Source organism: Pleurodeles waltl, chromosome 7, assembly GCF_031143425.1.
Source record: "Pleurodeles waltl isolate 20211129_DDA chromosome 7, aPleWal1.hap1.20221129, whole genome shotgun sequence".
Lineage (NCBI taxonomy): Eukaryota > Metazoa > Chordata > Amphibia > Caudata > Salamandridae > Pleurodeles > Pleurodeles waltl.
The window spans coordinates 1,499,618,895-1,499,638,700 of record NC_090446.1 but is presented as its reverse complement, the minus strand read 5'-3'; the positions used below and the strand labels follow the sequence as shown (position 1 = coordinate 1,499,638,700).

Here is a 19,806-nt window from a genome sequence, read left to right as displayed (position 1 = left end):
TGACCAAGCAATCACGACAGAGCAGTTCAGGGCATTGGCGAACAGTAACAGGAGCTCCTAGGCTGACAGGCCAGGTAGCCTCTTCAGAGGACGTGGTAATTCCAGGCTTCCCCCACTATGCGAACCACTAACACAAATAATACAGGGTGGTCTCTAGAGAGGAAACCACACCACTAAACATTTTGGAAAGGGAGATAAAAAGGTCGGAATCGCATAATGAGGTGAAAGCAAATCATCTGTCTCCTCAGTCATCACGTAGGGCAAGTTTGAGGCCCTGAAACGCATACAATTCTGACATTAAAGTGTGCGCCCTCCTCTGAAAGTTCTGTTACGTAAGGAGAGGAACTGGAAGGGAGCCCTCACCATTTACATTTCTTGGTTTTATATAATAAATATTAACGTTAACCCCCCGAAAGGATATTATGACGCTGGGTGTGACAATCATTGCCAAAGTCAAGAGGTCTCGCCTATACAAGAGCTATTGGCAATGTGTTTTGCCGTGTTGTAAGCCAGTGTTGGCTGCTGTCCATTATGGTTAAAATGAAGTGTCGTAGAGAGGAGGGCGGTACTGTGGATTTGCTGGAGTGTCTGTCGTAGAGCTGAGTAGGGGGGAGAAGAGTTAAGTGGCAGAGTGTTGTGGGGTGGAATAGGGTGGATTGATTTGGAGTGGACGGATGTAGACTGGATAGGAGTAGAGTGGGTGGATTGGATTTGAGACAGGTGGATTGGATTGGGGTCTACTGGATTACATTGGGGTGGATTGGATTGGGGCGTGATAGAGAGGGGTGGACTGGAGTAGTGTGGTGGATTGGAGTGAGTGGGGTTGGCTTGGAGAGGGGTGGGTTGGATTGGAGAGGGGTGGATTAAGGCAGTTTGGAGTGAGGTGGACTGGCCTGGTGTAGGGTGGATTAAAGTGGACTGTATCGGAGCGGGATGGATTGGGGTGGTGTGGGTGGACCGGATTGGAGTGAGGTGGATTGGGTAGCAGTGGACTTGATCGGGTAGATTGATTGGGTTGCACAGGAGTAGGGTGGGTTGGACTGAAGTGGGGTCGGATGGATTGGAGTGGATTTGAGTGGGATGGACTGGTGTGAGGTGGATTGGAGTGGGGCACATTGGACTGGGCTGTACTGAGATGGACTGTGCTGGATTAGAGTGGGGTGAATTGGGATGGAATGGAGTAGATGGTTTTGTATTGGAGTGGGTTATATGGGATTGGAGTGGGGCAGATTTTTGGACTGCAGTAGGCAGACTGTATTGGGGTGGACTGGATTGGATTGAAGTGGGGCATATTGCTTTGGATTCGAGTGGGGCCGAATGGCATGGGGCGTATTATTTTGGATTAGAGTGGTGTGGACTGGAGTGAGGATGATTGTTTTGGATTGCAGTCGGGCAGATTGCTGTGGATTGGAGTGGGGTGTACTGCACGATTATGTGTTAAAGCATCATTTCAGGAATTACACAAAATAAAGAAACAATGGGGCTTTGCAATGTTTAGAACAAGATAATCGTAATCTTTTGAGAACAGTGCCCGCGAGCAAAAACAAAAGAAAACACGAGTGATAAGTGAGAAAAGATGACTTGGCAAAATAAAAGAAATTTAGCTATTATAGAAAAAGCTTTGCAATTTTGTTTGTCCTGCTGAGCACATTTTTTGCCAGTCACAAGCCTTTTGTTTGCATGGCACTAGAAGTTAAAAGGAACAAAAAAAAAAATAAATAGTACCATATCACATTGGGAGTAATGGACAGTCACTGATTAAGTTGAATCAATCAGTGCTTGATACCTGCTCCACGGAGAGGAACGGAAATGCCGGGCCTGCAGTGACTAGTTACAAGCCTGTAAAGAAGAGTGCCATGCAAGCCAACAAATGGTAAGTGGCAGACGGGCTCTAAGCCCTTTTCGAAAGGGCGACGCATGTGCTAGTGCAGGATCGACCATAAGAATACACAAATTACAAAGATGCATTAGGAAACAATACAAAATCAAAACTATCGACTGAGAAAGACAAATTTTTAGAGGTCTCCTAAATTTGGTGAGGTCAGACATCCCTATCAAATTTAATGGTAGAAAATTCCACTTTATGGCAGCGGCTACTAAAAAGCACAGGTGCGGAGGCTTCGGAGGTGGATTTTTGGAACAGACTTTTAAGGTCTCGGAAGATGCAATGGCTGGTACAGAATTAAATGAGAATGGGGGCAGAGAGTCACAGAAGAAAATTGGGTTTAGGGTATAAAACCAGAATCCCGAGTAAGGAGGCCAAAACTATAGTAACGCAAGCATAAATCGAAGCATCAGTCTTGGCAGTATAGCTTTATACTCACTGTAGCGTTTTAATCATGAAGGTTGGAAAAGCAAGGTAGACTGAATAGCAATAGTCAAGGCATGGGTACTCACAAATTTTTCCAAGGGACAAAAAGTTGGGCCTGTGGTGTGACCAAGCACATTGACCCCAGCAGGGTGGCATAAGTTTAATGTTTACAGTGGATGTAGGGAAAGCGAAGCACATACATCCATTAGATTAATTGCACAATGTGTAACCAGAAAACCTGGGAATCGATCCAGACTTCCCCACTCAACTACAGAGTGATCCTAGGCAATCACTTTCTTTCAATTTTCCTCCTTTTTATTCATTATCACATAAGAGGACTTTGAAATACATGACTTCAGGACGTGCACAGGCCAAAACCTTCTCCTGTGTTCAGTAAAGTTTAATGTTGTCTATGTGTAATAGCAACCTAAACCACCCAAAGGGTGAACGTAACTGACTAGCTTCGTAGTTCCCTATTGGTATTGTTGTTAGGATGGGTGGAATCATTTTATGTTTAAATTCATGTTTGAAAACCATCACTTTTGAAAAATAAATGCTTTTCAATGCACTGAAATTGTCTGATGTAATAAGGTGAAAAGATTCAAGGTTAATGAAATACACTTTTTGAATTTTGAAGACACTTATCCTTTTATGTTTGTTGCAAGACAGCTTTAAAAATGCGGTGTTTTTAAAGTTAAGCGAAGCAGGGTAGTTACTTCCAGTCTTTAACTCCACTTTATCTACCTGCCACCTTTAAGTTAAGGTTATCAGCACAGTGACTAAGTTTGTCTACCTCTCACCTCAGTGCTGAGGCCAGGCTGCAAACTAAATGGTGATGAATGAAGAGCCATGTGGTTGTTCACAAATTCTGAATGCTAGAGGAAAGACTGCACATTGTAATCAACAGTTTAGTCATGTCATCAAGTGGAAAAAATGGACGGTATTTGCAAGTGTTTCCAGATCCAGTCCGGCACCTGGGGAGATCCACAGAGAGGAATCTGCAGTTAGAATTATCCATCGGGAAAAGGAGTTAGGGGTGGATAAGCCTGGTTCAGCTGGTCACAAAGATGTCACAAGCAGGTAAATTTAAATTTACCAAAGCATAGGTTACATAAGGCTTAGTTAGGGTCACTTAAGTTTTTTTTTTTTTTTATGTGATCCTAGCTTATTCTGTAGCCAACTGTAGCAAGGACAGGAAGTTAAGGCAACATAGCGCATTTTCTAAGCAAGTATTTTATAGACAAAATATTCCAGTGATGGAAACCAGTGGAACTGAATCAAGATTCTGTGCTGGTGATGAGCAGATGGCAGCCGCATAAAAGAAAATAAAAGACCTGCAAGCCCACTATCCTTACCCTTGTCATTGGTGATTGTGATCTTGTTCTCCTTTCCAGTGCTCTTATCCACAGCTGACACATTCAGAATGCCATTGGCATCAATGTCAAAGGTGACCTCTATCTGAGGTACACCTCGTGGTGCAGGTGGGATTCCGGTCAGCTCGAACTTTCCAAGGAGGTTGTTGTCTTTGGTCATTGCACGCTCTCCTTCATAGACCTAGGGTGAATTGGCCAAAGAAAACAAAGGTTAGCCTGACATGCTCAGTAAATTAATTCTTTCCTTTCCGTATTTTCCCCATTTCAAAGAATGCTTACCAAAAACAATATTTATAAAAAATATGTAGGAAGCTGGCCTTGTATGTGGTGAGCACCTATGGTGTTATCACCTTTTACTAGATCCAGGTATCCCCCGTTAGGTGTAGGCAGTGTCTAAGAAGCCAGGGCTCTCTAGAGGTAGCTGTGGATGAGCAGCCAAGACTTATCTAGGAGACATGGAAAGCTTAGGCAATACCACTACAGTCACACAGCACTTACACACATGAAAAAAAAGTGTTACAAAAATAAAAGGTGCTTCATTACAGTAACAAATACTAAAATACTGAATAGGCAATACTCCAACAGGAGATAAGTGAAGACACTATTATATACACATTAGAAGTCAGTGATTAGCATAGAAAGCAACAGCAAATAGTGAAAGCCCTAGGGGAGACCAAACCATATAATAAGTGGATTGCGAAAGGCAGTCTCCCACCCAAGGAAGTGAAATTGGTAGGGGGGAGCTGGAGAAACTAAGAACCCCAAAAAGTATGTACCAGGGTGCCCCCCCCCCCCCCAACCAAACTCCTTCCCGTGACCAGGAGAGAAGAGGTTAAGTTCCTGGTTCCCCCCCCCAGCCCACAGGAGAGCTTTGGAAAAGTACTGTGCAAGACCCAGATAAGACTGGAAGAAACCAAAAGGTGGATCCTGACAAAAGAGGACCTGCAAAAGAAGGGGACCAAGTCCAGTTTGAGTTGGGAGTGTCTGGCTGTGGCAAAAGCCATTACCCACCCTTCTGTGGATGCGGTACCAGGTTGACAGTGGATTAAGAAAGTCAGCAGTGCAGCACAGGAGCAAAAAAGGAGTTCCAGAAGTGATGCAAGTGATGTCCACGTTGGCAGTTGTGATGCAGTCAGTGGTGCCGGAAAACCTTGGCAAATGCAAGAGTCAGATAAAGGTTTTGCAAGGCTGAAGAGGACCAGGGGACTCAACCCAAGGAGGGGAGTCCGAGGTGACTCAGCATCTGGGAGAGCCACAAGAAGAGGCGGCAGCAGGTACAGCAGTCGCAGTGAGGCCTACTCAGCACACCTGGAGATGAGGCCTAAAGTGCTGGAGCAGCAGGCAAGAGACTGTGCTTTGCAGGGTACAGTGCTGAAGGTCGGGGCTACATGTAGCCTTAAGATCCCTTGGAGCTGGAAAAGACAAGCCTTGGTAGCTGCAAGAGTCGCAGTGAAAGGGGGTATTGCCCTGCAAGGAGAGGCAAGAGCTTACTGTCTCCCAAGTTGGACAGCAGGTAGAGGACCAAGGGGACCACTCCAGACCACCACCTGTGATGCAGGATCCACAGTTTAGGAGTGTGGATCCACTGAGCCAGTCGTCATTGCAGTTGGTGCCTGCAGATGTAGGGGAGTGACTTCTTCACTCCAAGGGAGATTCCGAATTACTTCTTGTGCAGACCGAAGAAGTGTCACCCTCAGAGGAAGCACAGCCAGGGAAATGTTGCAGCTGACGGAAGAAGCCAAAGAAACCATTATGCAGAGCGGAGTTGTCACTGGAGTTTGACTGCCGGTTTCTGGAGGGTCAAGTTGCAGTCCCGGTGGCCAGAAGCTGAACTAAATGATGCAGAGGAGTCCTGCTTGAATCTTGCACGTCAAACCTGAAAACCCCACCTGGAAGGGAGACCCTAAACAGCCCAGGAAGTGGGGTGAAGTCACCTGCCTGACCTGGCCACTCGATGCTCCCTGGGCGTCTGCGCACCTTAGATTCAACATGGCAGAATCAAATAGCCACCTGGAGGAGCTTTGGGCACCACCTCTGGGGTGGTGATGGACAGGTGAGTAGTCACTCCCCTTTCCCTTGTCCAGTTTCACGCCAGAGCAGGAACCGGGGGGTCCCTGGACTGGGCAAACCAGTTTATTCAAGGAGGGCTACCAATCCCAAGCCATGTAACGCCTATTCCTAAAGGGAGTGGATGCTGCCTTCCTCTCCCAAAGGAAATCCTTTGTTCTGCTTTTCTCTGCTTGAGCTGGTCAAAAAGCAGGCGGGCAGAAACCTGTCTGAGGGGTGGCAGCAGTGCAGGCTGCCCGGAAAACCCTATAGACTCGTAGGAGCAATGCTGGGGGCCCTCTAAGGAGCCAGCCACAGTGCATGGAATCATACAACCAATATTGGCAACAGTATTGGTGTATGATTCAGACATGTTTGATATCAAACATTCCCAGGTTCAGAGTTACCATTATGTAGCTGGGCACAGGTAGTGAGTGACCTGTGTCCAATACACGGGTAAAATGGCTTCCCCGCACTTACGAAGTCCAGGAAAATGGAGCTGGGGTTCGTAGGGGCACCTCCGCTCATGCAGGAGTGCCCTCACACATAGTTACCTTCACCCTGCCCTGTGGGCTAGGAGGATCTACATTACTTTATGAAAACGCTTTAATTACTTTTACTTCCCAATGTAATAGTAATGGTAATAGTCTGGCCCATAAGAAAAGCATAAACAATGTAGGATAAAAGGGACGGCCAGGGGAATGGGCTAACTTATCATGAAGTGGAGGGGGGAAATAAATGAGAGGGCCAGAGCTTCTCTGACCCTTCAGTAATCAACACAACATAATTGTTGTTGGACTAACAAATGTAGATGACATCACAAAAGGTTCAAATGCCAGTGTGACCATCTAAAGGGAGCAGAGGTTGGTCACAAAGACACAGATAAAGACAGAGAAGCCAGGTATGTAACTATTGCTATTGTCAGCTTGCGTGCAAAGGATAATGAAAACCTCAATAAGTCAGACAAGCCAGGTGTAAAAGGATCAATGACTGAGCTCAAAGCAGAAACAGGTTCTAATTAAATCATCTGCATACACGGATTTGGTGGGAGGATTCCTGGCCAGCAAGGTTTTGGCACCAGGCAGAAGGATTCTATCGCTGGCAGTGGATAATCTATACTCATGCCGCTGCAGTGTCTGGAAAACGGATGGAGTGCCCAACCGTCTTTGCTGCAAAGTCAGGTCCTCTGTGTGCAAGAGTAAGAAGTGATCGATCATATGAGTGCCCACCAGATGAGTGTACCAGTCCTCTTAGCCTTCCTTCTGCACTTTCTGCAGTATTTTGGAAAAAAGCGAATCTGTGGCAATACATACAGCAAATCCTTAGATCAGCTAAACCTGAAGGAATTCATCATGAACCATCTGGAAGAACGTGTATGACAATTTGAGGATACCTCCAGTGCCGGACGTGGCGAGGAGACCCAAAAAAGAACCCCCAATATGAATGGGCCGTCCATAAAAATGCACTGCCACACCATGAGTCAGTTAATGAAAATGTCACTTACCCAGTGTACATCTGTTCGTGGCATCAGTCGCAGTAGATTCGCATGTTTTGCAATAGCTCGCCATCTGGTGTTGGGCCGGAGTGTTACAAGTTGTTTTTCTTCGAAGAAGTCTTTCGACTCACGGGACCGAGTGACTCCTCCTTTTGTCTCCATTGCGCATGGGCGTCGACTCCATCTTCGATTGTTTTTCCCCGCAGAGGGTGAGGTAGGAGTTGAATTGTAGTAATAGTGCCCATGCAATGGAGTGACTAAGTATGCACCTATTTAAGGTTGAGATGATACATATATAAATAATTGAAGGTAACTTCCAAACTGCTACAGGCTCCCTGGGAGGCGGGTGGGCACATGCGAATCTACTGCGACTGATGCCACGAACAGATGTACACTGGGTAAGTGACATTTTCAGTTTGATGGCATCTGTCGCTGTAGATACGCATGTTTTGCATAGACTAGTAAGCAGTTATCTCCCCAAAAGCGGTGGATCAGCCTGTAGGAGTGGAAGTAGTTTGAAATAATGTTCTTAATACAGCTTGACCTACTGTGGCTTGTTGTGCGGATAACACGTCTACACAGTAGTGCTTGGTGAATGTGTGAGGCGTAGACCATGTGGCTGCCTTACATATTTCTTGCATTGGGATGTTTCCTAGAAAGGCCATGGTAGCACCTTTCTTTCTGGTTGAGTGTGCCCTTGGTGTAATGGGCAGCTGTCGTTTAGCTTTAAGGTAGCAGATTTGGATGCATTTAACTATCCATCTGGCTATACCTTGTTTTGATATTGGGTTTCCTGCATGAGGTTTTTGAAATGCAATAAATAGTTGTTTAGTCTTTCTGATGTTTTTTGTTCTGTCAATGTAATACATCAATGCTCTTTTGACATCTAATGTATGTAGTGCCCTTTCAGCTACGGTATCTGGCTGTGGAAAGAACACTGGAAGTTCCACTGTTTGATTTAGATGGAACGGTGAAATAACCTTTGGCAAAAATTTAGGATTGGTCCTTAGGACGACCTTATTCTTGTGTAGTTGTATAAAAGGTTCCTGTATTGTAAACGCCTGAATCTCGCTTACTCTTCTTAGGGAAGTAATGGCGATGAGAAATGCCACCTTCCAGGTTAGGAACTGTATGTCGCAGGAGTGCATGGGTTCAAAAGGTGGACCCATAAGTCTAGTTAGGACAACATTTAGGTTCCATGAAGGAACAGGTGGTGTTCTTGGTGGTATAATTCTCCTAAGGCCCTCCATGAATGCCTTAATGACTGGTATCTTATATAGGGAAGTTGAATAGGTAGTCTGCAGGTATGCAGATATTGCTGCAAGGTGTATTTTAATGGAAGAGAAAGCCAGGTTAGATTTTTGTAAGTGAAGCAAGTAACCCACTACATGTTCTGGAGTTGTGTGTAATGGTTGTATTTGATTAATATGGCAGTAGCAAACAAACCTCTTCCATTTACTTGCATAGCAGTGCCTGGTGGATGGCCTTCTGGCTTGTTTTATGACTTCCATACATTCTTGGGTAAGTTGTAAGTGCCCGAATTCTAGGATTTCAGGAGCCAGATTGCTAGATTCAGCGATGCTGGATCTGGGTGTCTGATCTTTTGGTTGTGCTGTGTCAACAGATCTGGCCTGTTGGGCAATTTGATGCAGGGTACTACTGATAGGTCTAGCAGCGTTGTGTACCAGGGTTGCCTTGCCCAAGTTGGTGCTATCAATATGAGTTTGAGTTTGTTTTGACTGAGTTTGTTTACCAGGTAAGGAAGGAGAGGGAGAGGAGGAAAAGCGTAAGCAAATATCCCTGACCAGTTCATCCATAGGGCATTGCCTTGGGATTGTTCGTGTGGGTATCTGGATGCGAAGTTTTGGCATTTTGCGTTCTCCCTTGTCGCAAACAAGTCTATCTGAGGTGTTCCCCATAGTTTAAAATAAGTGTTCAGAATTTGGGGGTGAATTTCCCATTCGTGGACCTGTTGGTGATCTCGAGAGAGATTGTCTGCGAGTTGATTTTGGATCCCTGGTATAAATTGTGCTATTAGGCGAATTTGGTTGTGAATTGCCCAACGCCAAATCTTTTGTGCTAGCAGGCTTAACTGCGTGGAGTGCGTCCCCCCCCTGCTTGTTTAGATAATACATTGTTGTCATGTTGTCTGTTTTGACGAGAATGTATTTGTGAACTATTATTGGTTGGAAAGCTTTTAGTGCTTGAAAAACTGCTAGAAGTTCTAGGTGATTTATATGCAGTTTTGTTTGATGTACGTTCCATTGTCCTTGTATGCTGTGTTGATCGAGGTGTGCTCCCCACCCTGTCATGGAAGCATCTGTTGTTATTACGTATTGTGGCACTGGGTCTTGGAAAGGCCGCCCTTTGTTTAAATTTATGTTGTTCCACCACAGAAGCGAGAGGTAAGTTTGGCGGTCTATTAACACCAGATCTAGAAGGTGACCCTGTGCTTGTGACCATTGTGATGCTAGGCACTGTTGTAAGGGCCTCATGTGCAGTCTTGCGTTTGGGACAATGGCTATGCATGAAGACATCATGCCTAGGAGTTGTAGTACCATCTTTGCGTGTATCCTTTGTGTTGGATACATGCGTTGTATGATGGTGTTGAAATTTCGAATTCTTTGTGGACTTGGAGTGGCTACTCCTTTTGATGTGTCTATTATGGCTCCCAGGTATTGTTGTACCTTGCGCGGCAGAATTTTGGATTTTGTGAAATTGACGGTGAACCCTAGTTTGAAGAGGGTTTGTATGATATGATTTGTGTGATTTGAGCACTGTATTAACGAATGTGCCTTGATTAGCCAGTCGTCTAGATATGGGAACACATGTATTTGCTGCCTTCTTATGTGTGCAGCGACTACCACTAGGCATTTGGTAAAGACTCTTGGTGCGGTTGTTAATCCGAAAGGCAGTACCTTGAATTGGAAATGTATTCCTTTGAATACAAACCTTAGGTATTTCCTGTGCGATGGGTGTATTGGTATATGGAAATAAGCATCCTTGAGGTCTAAAGTTGCCATGTAGTCGTGTAGTTTTAGCAATGGCAATACTTCTTGTAGTGTGACCATGTGAAAGTGGTCTGATTTGATGAAAGTGTTCACTACTCTGAGGTCTAGGATTGGTCTCAGCGTTTTGTCCTTCTTTGGTATCAGAAAGTACAGTGAGTAAACTCCTGTGTTTATTTGTGTGTTTGGCACTAATTCGATTGCATTCTTTTGCAATAGTGCCTGCACTTCTATCTCCAGGAGATTGGAATGGTGTGTTGTCAAATTTTGTGCTTTTGGTGGTATGTTTGGAGGGAATTGTAGAAATTCTATGCAATAACCATGTTGGATAATTGCTAGAACCCAAGTGTCTGTAGTGATCTCCTCCCATGCTTTGTAATAATGACTTATTCTTCCCCCCACTGGTGTTGTGTGGAGGGGGTGAGTGACATGTGAGTCACTGTTTAGTAGTAGGGGTTTTGGGGCTCTGAAATCTTCCTCTATTTCTAGGGAATTGCCCTCCTCTATATTGTCCCCGAAAACCTCCTCTATACTGTCCCTGGTAACTGGACGGTGTTGCTTGTGAGGTGCTGGCTTGTGTGCTCTGACCCCGAAACCCCCCTCGAAAGGGTGTTTTACGGAATGTGCTGTAATTCCCTCTGCTCTGCGGGGAGTAGAGTGCGCCCATGGCTTTGGCAGTGTCCGTATCTTTTTTGAGTTTCTCAATCGCTGTGTCCACTTCTGGACCGAACAGTTCTTTTTCATTAAAAGGCATATTGAGAACTGCTTGTTGAATCTCTGGTTTAAATCCAGACGTTCGGAGCCATGCATGCCTTCTGATAGTTACAGATGTATTAATTGTCCGTGCAGCTGTATCTGCAGCGTCCATGGAGGAGCGGATTTGGTTGTTGGAAATGGTCTGTCCCTCCTCAACCACTTGTTTTGCCCTATTTTGTAAGTCCTTGGGCAGATGTTCAATGAGATGTTGCATCTCGTCCCAGTGGGCTCTGTCATAGCGCGCAAGTAGTGCCTGGGAGTTCGCGATGCGCCACTGGTTTGCAGCTTGTGCTGCGACTCTTTTACCAGCTGCATCGAACTTGCGGCTTTCTTTATCTGGGGGTGGTGCATCTCCAGATGTGTGAGAGTTGGCCCTTTTCCTAGCTGCTCCTACAACGACAGAGTCTGGTGGCAGCTGTGTAGTGATGAAAACCGGGTCTGTAGGAGGCGCCTTATACTTTTTTTCCACCCTTGGTGTGATTGCCCTACTTTTGACCGGCTCCTTAAAGATTTCTTTCGCGTGCCAGAGCATACCAGGGAGCATAGGCAGGCTTTGGTATGAGCTGTGGGTGGAGGAGAGTGTGTTGAATAAAAAAATCATCCTCGACCTGTTCTGAGTGGAGGCTTACGTTGTGAAATTGTGCTGCTCTAGCCACCACTTGAGAATACGCGGTGCTGTCTTCTGGTGGAGATGGCTTCGTAGGGTATGCCTCCGGACTGTTATCTGACACTGGGGCGTCGTATAGGTCCCATGCGTCTTGATCTTGGTCACCCTGGCTTATGGTGGTGTGAGCTGGGGAGTGTGATGGAGTTCGTGCTGGTGAGACGTTAATCACGGGCGGAGGAGAGGGTGGTGGGGTAACTCTTTTCACCACTTTTGGTTGTGGTGTCTGTTCAGTTTGGAACTCCAACCTTCTCTTTCTTCTAATGGGGGGAAGGGTGCTTATTTTTCCTGTCCCCTGCTGTATGAAGATACGCTTTTGCGTATGGTCCACATCAGTTGCTTGTAGCTCTTCCTCAAACCTATGCTTTTGCATTTGGGAGGTTAGCGAGTGCTCCTCTGTATAAGAGCCTGAAGCTGGGTCGCTTGCAGTTTGTTTCGGCATCGAAACCCTGTCTGCGTGTTTTTTCGGCTCCGAGGTGACTTTTCTTTTTCGGGGCCGAAACCTCTCGGCGTCGATCTTCTTCGGTGCCGCTGTCTCGGCGTCGAGCCGTGTCCACACCGGCATCTCGGTGTCGAGGCTTGTCTCCAGCACTTTCTCGGTCCCGAGAAGGCTGCGTGCCGGTGTCTCGACCGGAGTCGGACGACCTCGGCACTGTTTGGGCCTTTTTCGGTGCCAACGGTCGGTCACCGAATTTATGGGTGGAGCCATGGCCTGATGGCAGTGGCGTCCCCTGGGCCTTGTAAATCTTTCTCTGTGTGGTTTTCGACGTCTTACTCACGGTTTGTGTATCGTCGAATCCTTCGGAGTCCGATTCTTGGATCGAGAAGGTACCTTCCTCTTCCTGCTCCTCGAACTCTCGGTGGGCTGTCGGCGCGGACGCCATCTGAAGTCTTCTGGCTCGACGGTCTCGGAGTGTCTTTCGGGACCGGAACGCACAACAGGCCTCACAGGTGTCTTCACTGTGCTCAGGTGACAGGCACAGGTTACAGACCAAGTGTTGGTCTGTATAGGGGTATTTATTGTGGCATTTGGGGCAGAAACGGAACGGGGTCCGTTCCATCGGCGTTCTTCAGCACGCGGTCGGGCCGACCAGGCCCCGACGGGGGATCGAAAAACTACCCCGAAGGGCACCGGAGCTCTTCGATCTTTGATGCGTTGTGGAATCTAAGTACGCCGATCCCGAACGCAACAATACCGACGAAAATCTTCCGAAATTAGCTAATTTTCCGTTCCGAAACTCGGAGCGACAGGAACACGTCCGAACCCGATGGCGGAAAAAAAACAATCGAAGATGGAGTCGACGCCCATGCGCAATGGAGACAAAAGGAGGAGTCACTCGGTCCCGTGACTCGAAAGACTTCTTCGAAGAAAAACAACTTGTAACACTCCGGCCCAACACCAGATGGCGAGCTATTGCAAAACATGCATATCTACAGCGACAGATGCCATCGAACATTCAAATATCGCCCTGCCTCAGGTCCATGGAGTGTAGATGGCTCACAAAAGTTGGTTTCCAAAAAGCGAGCCATGGTTCTAAAATGTTTTGGAACCACGGGATGAAGGGCATAATCAAATGATCAACTGGCCCACTCAGCGGCCCACTGTGATTGCCTGCTTCCTATCAGAAAGTGAGGTTGTGAGAAGGTGTCAGGGGTTTGGAGGCGGCAGAGCATGCAGAAAACATTGGAAAATGGATGCTCTGCTGCTGACGCCTTCTAGATTTGATTTTATGGGTTGGTACTGTTGCCATTATCAGGACTGCGCAGCCCTTTATTAGCCACAGAAGTCGACGACGAAGGGCCGTGCACCATAGACTAAGCACTGTCCAGTCAGACCCACCATTCAATATCTGCTTTGATGCTTGCAGGCCATCACTCGCCAGATCATAACGGCTTCTTCATATGGTCTGCCTGGCTGACAGTCGTTACGTTTTGCTAATTCCCTTAATGCATGTATTCATTTGCTTAAGCCGTGTGGCATTAGATGTGCTGAGAGCAAAGATGCCAGCTAAGTTTCTGTGAAATCTAGCGAGGGAAAGCCACAGGAGAGGTGAGGCGGAAATGTGGTGATATTAGCAGAAAAGACTGAACTGTCCAGCTGCCTCCTTCACTTCATATTATTTTGCCTCTTGCTGGACGTTGAACAGCCATTTGCTTTAACTTCTTGAATCCGTAACAGTAAATTGTCTCTTAAAGGTTATTTATTCTTCCAACACCAAGTAACGGATGGCTGAATACAAACAATCTGAATATTGCACAGCATGGGTCACCGCGGGTTTTAGGTGGACAGTAACTCACGCAAGCTCCACTACACTGCTTGATGTACATCTTCTTGACTATTAAACCATTAGGAGGGACAGGGAAAGGCAAAAAGTATTAACAGCGTGGCAATGTATCAGACTTCACCTGTCTACCCCTCGCTCCCCGAATAACCCCCACACCCATAGTCCTGCCCCCTTTACTCTAAGCCAGCACCCCTCACCAGAGCTCACCTGGATGAGGACTCCTGGCTGGTTGTCGGAGTAGGTGGTGAAGGTCTGCGTCTGCTTGGTGGGGATGGTGGTGTTGCGCTTGATCAGGGCTGTCATTACACCTCCTGCAGTCTCAATGCCCAGAGACAGAGGGGTCACATCGAGGAGCAGCAGGTCCTGAACGTTCTCGGACTTATCCCCAGACAGGATGGCGGCCTGGACAGCTGCAATCAAGAAGAGACCAGACACTTGAAACGGTGCAATTGGACCCCATATGAAAGCCTGATGTTACTTTCCTTGCTCCTGCACTGCAGTTCTAGTGTATACGCATACTGGACAGCATGTCCTTTATAGTGTACCTCCAAGTTGCTCAGCGTACACGCCCGTACCGGTGAGAGTACCTGCGGGGTTGCTTCTGCATTCGACATTCCTTGCACTACTTTCCAGGGAATGGATGCATTGCCTGGTCTGAAGCATCTGCTGCTGTAGTTCCAGATCTGTGTAAGCCTAGCATAACTTATCAGCTACATCAAACCAGGGACGTAGCTTTGTCATAAGACTGAAGGGTTGGGGGGCGGGAGATTCATATATCTTAATCACGCTGGGGCATCTTTTTAAAACATATAAGGAGGACATGAGGGGGGCCTAAGGGGGTAGTGGAAAGGGTGGAGGGCAGATTGTTAGGGGTAATTAAAACGCAATAGTTCACAAACTAATCAACGTTTTTAAAGCCTTAAAAACACTGACGAGAGAGAGTTCTGCGTGTGTGTGTTCGTCAGTGTGGCCATGTTAAAATCCAAGGTAAAGTCTGGCACGTCACATTACCCTACTGAAGGTACTTGTACCCAACTATTTACCACAGGATACATTTTTAGGGGTTGTGAAACCCGAGCTACGCCCCAGCTTCAAACTATTGCTAAACTGCACCTCAGTGGTAAAAATACACGTTATCTACGTCAGTTTTAAAATGTACTAACGTGTTTTATTACAAGAATTGATCACTGGCGTGAAGGGAGCTAAAGTGATTTAAGCAAGGCAAAAACCAACAAAAGTAGTATCATACATTGAAGACTTTTCTTGCAAGAAATACATATATAAAAGCCTAAGCAATTGAAATGAACTCTACTTTCTTTTTTTCATAAGTTTGTGATAGAAACACTTCCAAACTGTACTAGTTCAAAACGTATCGGGAAAGCCGCCATGAGATCTGCACACCAGGACTCTGGCCTCTCGGGACAGGCTCCAACCTCAGCATTCCTTCAGTATGTTTGCGATCTCAACTCACTCACCCAAACTCCAAACACTCATTTCCAATCTGCTCACCTCACAGGTAGACAGCCTAGCTCGCCTCGCTCGTGACTCACCTGCCCCGTAGGCCACGGCCTCATCAGGGTTGATGCTCTTGTTGAGTTCCCGCCCATTGAAATGGTCCTGCAGCAGCTTTTGGATCTTAGGGATGCGGGTGGAGCCTCCCACGAGGACAAGGTCATTGATCTGGGACTTGTCAAGCTTGGCATCGCGTAGGGACTTCTCCACGGGCTCTAAGGTACCACGGAAGAGGTCGGCATTGAGCTCCTCGAAACGGGCGCGTGTGATGGAAGTGTAGAAGTCCACCCCTTCATACAGTGAATCGATCTCAATGCTAGCCTGCGTGCTAGAAGAGAGGGTGCGTTTTGCTCGCTCGCAAGCTGTGCGCAGTCGTCGCACTGCTCGCTTGTTGTCAGTAATGTCTTTCTTGTGCTTGCGCTTGAACTCTCCCACAAAGTGGGTTACCATACGGTTGTCGAAATCTTCACCCCCCAGGTGGGTGTCGCCTGCCGTGGACTTCACCTCAAAGATGCCATCCTCAATGGTCAGGATGGAGACATCAAAGGTACCACCGCCCAGGTCAAAGATCAGCACGTTCCTCTCCCCGCCTACCTGAAAGTAAGTAAACAGCAAGACATGAGCATGCTTACAGTTCGTCACCGCCGCTGCAATGTGTAACAATCTTTTGATTAGTGGAGATCCACTGTCGCACACATACCTCAAAAATGCACACCTCTAATTCCTCTACTTCTGTAAACTGTGGACTTTGTGTAAAGTAGTCAAGAAAAAAATGCCACCTATCTGTAATGAAGAAAGCTGGCCTGGTGTGTGGTTGACACCTACGGTGTTGGGACCTTATACCAGGCACAGGCAACCACTATTAGTGTAGAGTAAGCAGTGTCTAGGAAGTAACGGCTCGCTAGCAGTAGCTGTGGATGAGCAGCCAAGGACTTATCTAGAAGTGAAAGCACTTGCAATACCACATCAGTCACTCAGTAGCATCACACCTCAAAGGAATCAAACACAGTGTTACAAAAATAAAAGTACTTTAGCACAATACCACTGAACTATATTACTTATAGGCAGCCCCCCACTGGATATCTCTCTCTCTCTCCCTCTCTCTCTCTCGCTCTACACATAGACATACAGTAATAATTAGGAATTAGCATAGGAAACAACAAGCAATGGCAAATTGTAAAAACTAGTTAGGGCCCTAGGGGAGGGCCAAACCATATACTAAAATAGTGGAATGCAAAGTGAAGTCCCCCACCCAAGGATATGGAGTCGTTAGAGGGGGAGCTGGGAGAACATCGGACCCCAAGAGGTGAGTACCTAGGTGACCCTCAGCAACCAGAAGAGTAGAGGTAAGTACCTGGTCCTCCCAAATAGTAACAAGAGGACTCAGAACAGGAACTTTGCAATAATAGGACCAGAGGAACCCAATGCTGGATTCTGGGAGAAGAGTACCTGTAAAAGAAGGGGACAGAGTCCAGTCCTCAGTGGAGTGGCAAGACGGGGCAGGAACCACTACCCACCCTTCTGTGAATGAAGATCCAGGTCTACAGGGAAGGAAGATCAGCTGTGGAACCCAGGAGCTGCAGAGAAGTCCTTGGAGCCGTGCAGATGGTGTCCCACATCGGTCGCTGGGTTGCAGTAAGTCAATGGTCAGGACCACCACCAAGCCTTGGCAAATGCAAGTTGGAGCACAAGAGTTGCAAGTTTGAAGAGGACCAGCAAGGTCCAGGGGACTCAACCTTTGGAGGGGGCTAACCCTCAGCAGTCAGGAGACCCAGCAGTTGCATCCCTCATAGGCCGCAGTCACAGTAAGTTGCAGTGAGGTCCAATCAGCACACCTGGAGAGGAGTCCTACATCGCTGGAGCAGCAAAGAGGAGACTGTCCTTGGATGTTACTTGGAGCCTGAAGATCCCTTGGAGCAAGAGTCAACAAACCTTGGTTGTTGCAAGAGCAGCTGTACACAGGAGTACTGTCCTGCAAGGACAGGGAAGGTATCACCCTCTCTCAAAAAGGACAGAGAGGACAAAGGGGATCACTCCGGACAAACTACCAGTGTTTCAGCAACAAGCGAGAAGTCACTGATTTCACCTGCCTGACCTGGCCACTCAGCTCCTCCCGGGGGCTTTTGCACATTTTGTTTTCAAGATGGCAGAATCAAGTGGCAACCTGGAGGAACTCTGGGTACCAACCCTGGGGTGGTGATGGACGGGAGGGGTGACTACCCTTTCCTTTGTCCAGTTTCACACCAGGGCAGGGACCAGGGTTCCTGGACTGGTGCAAACTGGTTTATGCAAGGAGGGCACCGAATGTGCCCTGCAAAGCATACTGGTTGGTGGCTTGGGGAGGCTACCCCTCCCCAGCCTTGAAACACCTGTTTTGGCAATACTTTGTTCTGCCTTCCCCTGCCTGAGCTTGTGAAGCAGCATGAGGGCAGAAACCTGTGTAAGTGGCAGCAGTATGGGCTGCCCCTAAAAGACCGGAAGACTGGTCGGAGCAATATTGGTGGGGGGTCCTTTAAGGAGTTCCCAGAGTGCATGGAATCATGCCACCAATATTGGTTTTAGTATTGGGGTATGATTCCAACATGTTTGATACCAAACAGGCCCAGGTTCAGAGTTACCATTATGTAGCTGGACATCGGCCAGTACCCGGGTAAAATGGCTTACCCACACTTACGAAGTCAAGTGCATTGGAACTGGGGTTCGTAGGGGCACCTCTGCTCATGCAGGGGTGCCCTCACACACAGGAACCTGCACCCTGCCCTTTGGGCTGGAAGGGCCTACCATAGGGGTGACTTAGTGGCCTGGTCTAGTGACCTGCGGTGAAAGGGTGCATGCAGCTTTTTACTCAGGCTGCAATGGCAGGCCTGCAGACACATTACCATGGCCTCTGGTGTCTCTATGCGCTATGTACCATAAAGTAGGGAGTTATAAGGGGACACCAGTATGCCAAATGTGGAGAGCACAAATGTCCAAGGTAACCAAATTTGGAGGGAGACAGCACAATCACTGGGATACCTGGTTAGCAGGATCCCAGAGTACAACAGTCTAAGCACACTGATGACAGGCAAAAAGTGGGGGTAACCATGCCAAAAAGAGGGTCATTTCAAACACCTGTAATACCAGTTATCTAGTCTGAAAGTTGAATATGGACAGTGAGTATAATAAAACCAGGAACAAGAAAATACTGAACAAGTATCAACCTTTACAGCTTTTTGGCTTCGTAAATGCACAAGTACTTTATTTATGACTCTATGTTACATCAAGACGCTTCGTTTTCTCACCCTGATGAAATTCAGAATTTCAAGGAACAGCAGGATCAACAAAGAAATTTAGAGGTTGGTGGTAATGTGGTACCTGCTCCAACGGAATCCTTGACTAATGTACTTGGAAAACATCTACCACCGAATGGACTTTCAGGTCACCTCCCTTTGTTCCAGTGACAGGTATCCAGTCACTGGAATGTCCCAGTGACCAGATCTCGGGCCCCAGTGCAGGGGAAACCACTCTTGGAAGAGCTCCATGTATGTATAGATCATGCAGGATCAGAATAAATGCATCAGCCCCAGCAGGGAAGCAGTTTTTCTAATCAACATGTTCACAGGTTTTCCCAGAAAATGAATTAGGCACCTCTGCAACGAGGGCCTCCTCTCCTTGATATTCAGCATCAACCAGAAAATTACAATACACATCTCCTCCAATCGGAGGCCGGCACCGCCCCCCCCCCCCCCCCCCCCCAAATGTGTCCAGCAAACCACTCAGCCTGTGGTGCAGCTGGTACAAACTGGAGCTCGCAAAAGTACTCTAATCTCATTTGATTTTTTTTACTGGTAGCAGGTATCTCAAACACCCTGAATCTTCCACTGAGGCGATTCGAAAACTGAGCCAAAAGCAGTGCTTGCAGACTAGAATGTTCAGCATTTTCAAAGAGGAGGGGTACTATAGATTGCATAGGTTAAGTCTACCAAAGCAGAAAACGGTTGCTACAGTGGGTTCACTGGAAGCTAAAGGTCTAGATGTTAAGACTAGTAACCGTTGTCTCCTCAGTGGGATGAGACAGATTCACCCCGGCGCCCTATGAACTACAAGTTCTAAAGAGTCTTACTTAGGTTGGTGGCCCCAATGGGGAACCAAGAGATAAATCTAGGGAAATACATGGGGAACCAAGAGATAATTCTAGAGAAATACATCAGTGACATTCTGCAAGTAAACAAATACGTAATTATCAGTATGAGACGGTATGTTTGCCATTTCAACTTCATATCAAGTCAATTAAATGCCCTGCACAGCATCAGTCAGACTCAAAAGTTGCTAAGGAAGGCGCTGTACAGATCCGTCACAGACATCTACTTTCAGCAC

At 47.0% G+C, this 19,806-nt stretch overlaps 1 protein-coding gene across 3 annotated transcripts in view; it reads right to left on the bottom strand.

Annotated features, from left to right (window-relative positions):
* Positions 1 to 19,806, bottom strand: part of LOC138246585 (heat shock cognate 71 kDa protein-like) — a 55,306-nt gene that overhangs the window by 19,764 nt on the left and 15,736 nt on the right. For all 3 annotated transcript variants that reach the window (XM_069201274.1, XM_069201276.1, XM_069201275.1), the window contains 3 exons: positions 15,489 to 16,044; positions 14,146 to 14,348; positions 3,667 to 3,865 (listed from right to left, as the gene is read on the bottom strand). In XM_069201274.1, the coding sequence (XP_069057375.1) occupies positions 3,667 to 3,865; positions 14,146 to 14,348; positions 15,489 to 16,044 (958 nt within the window). The remainder of the gene's footprint in view (positions 1 to 3,666; positions 3,866 to 14,145; positions 14,349 to 15,488; positions 16,045 to 19,806) is intronic.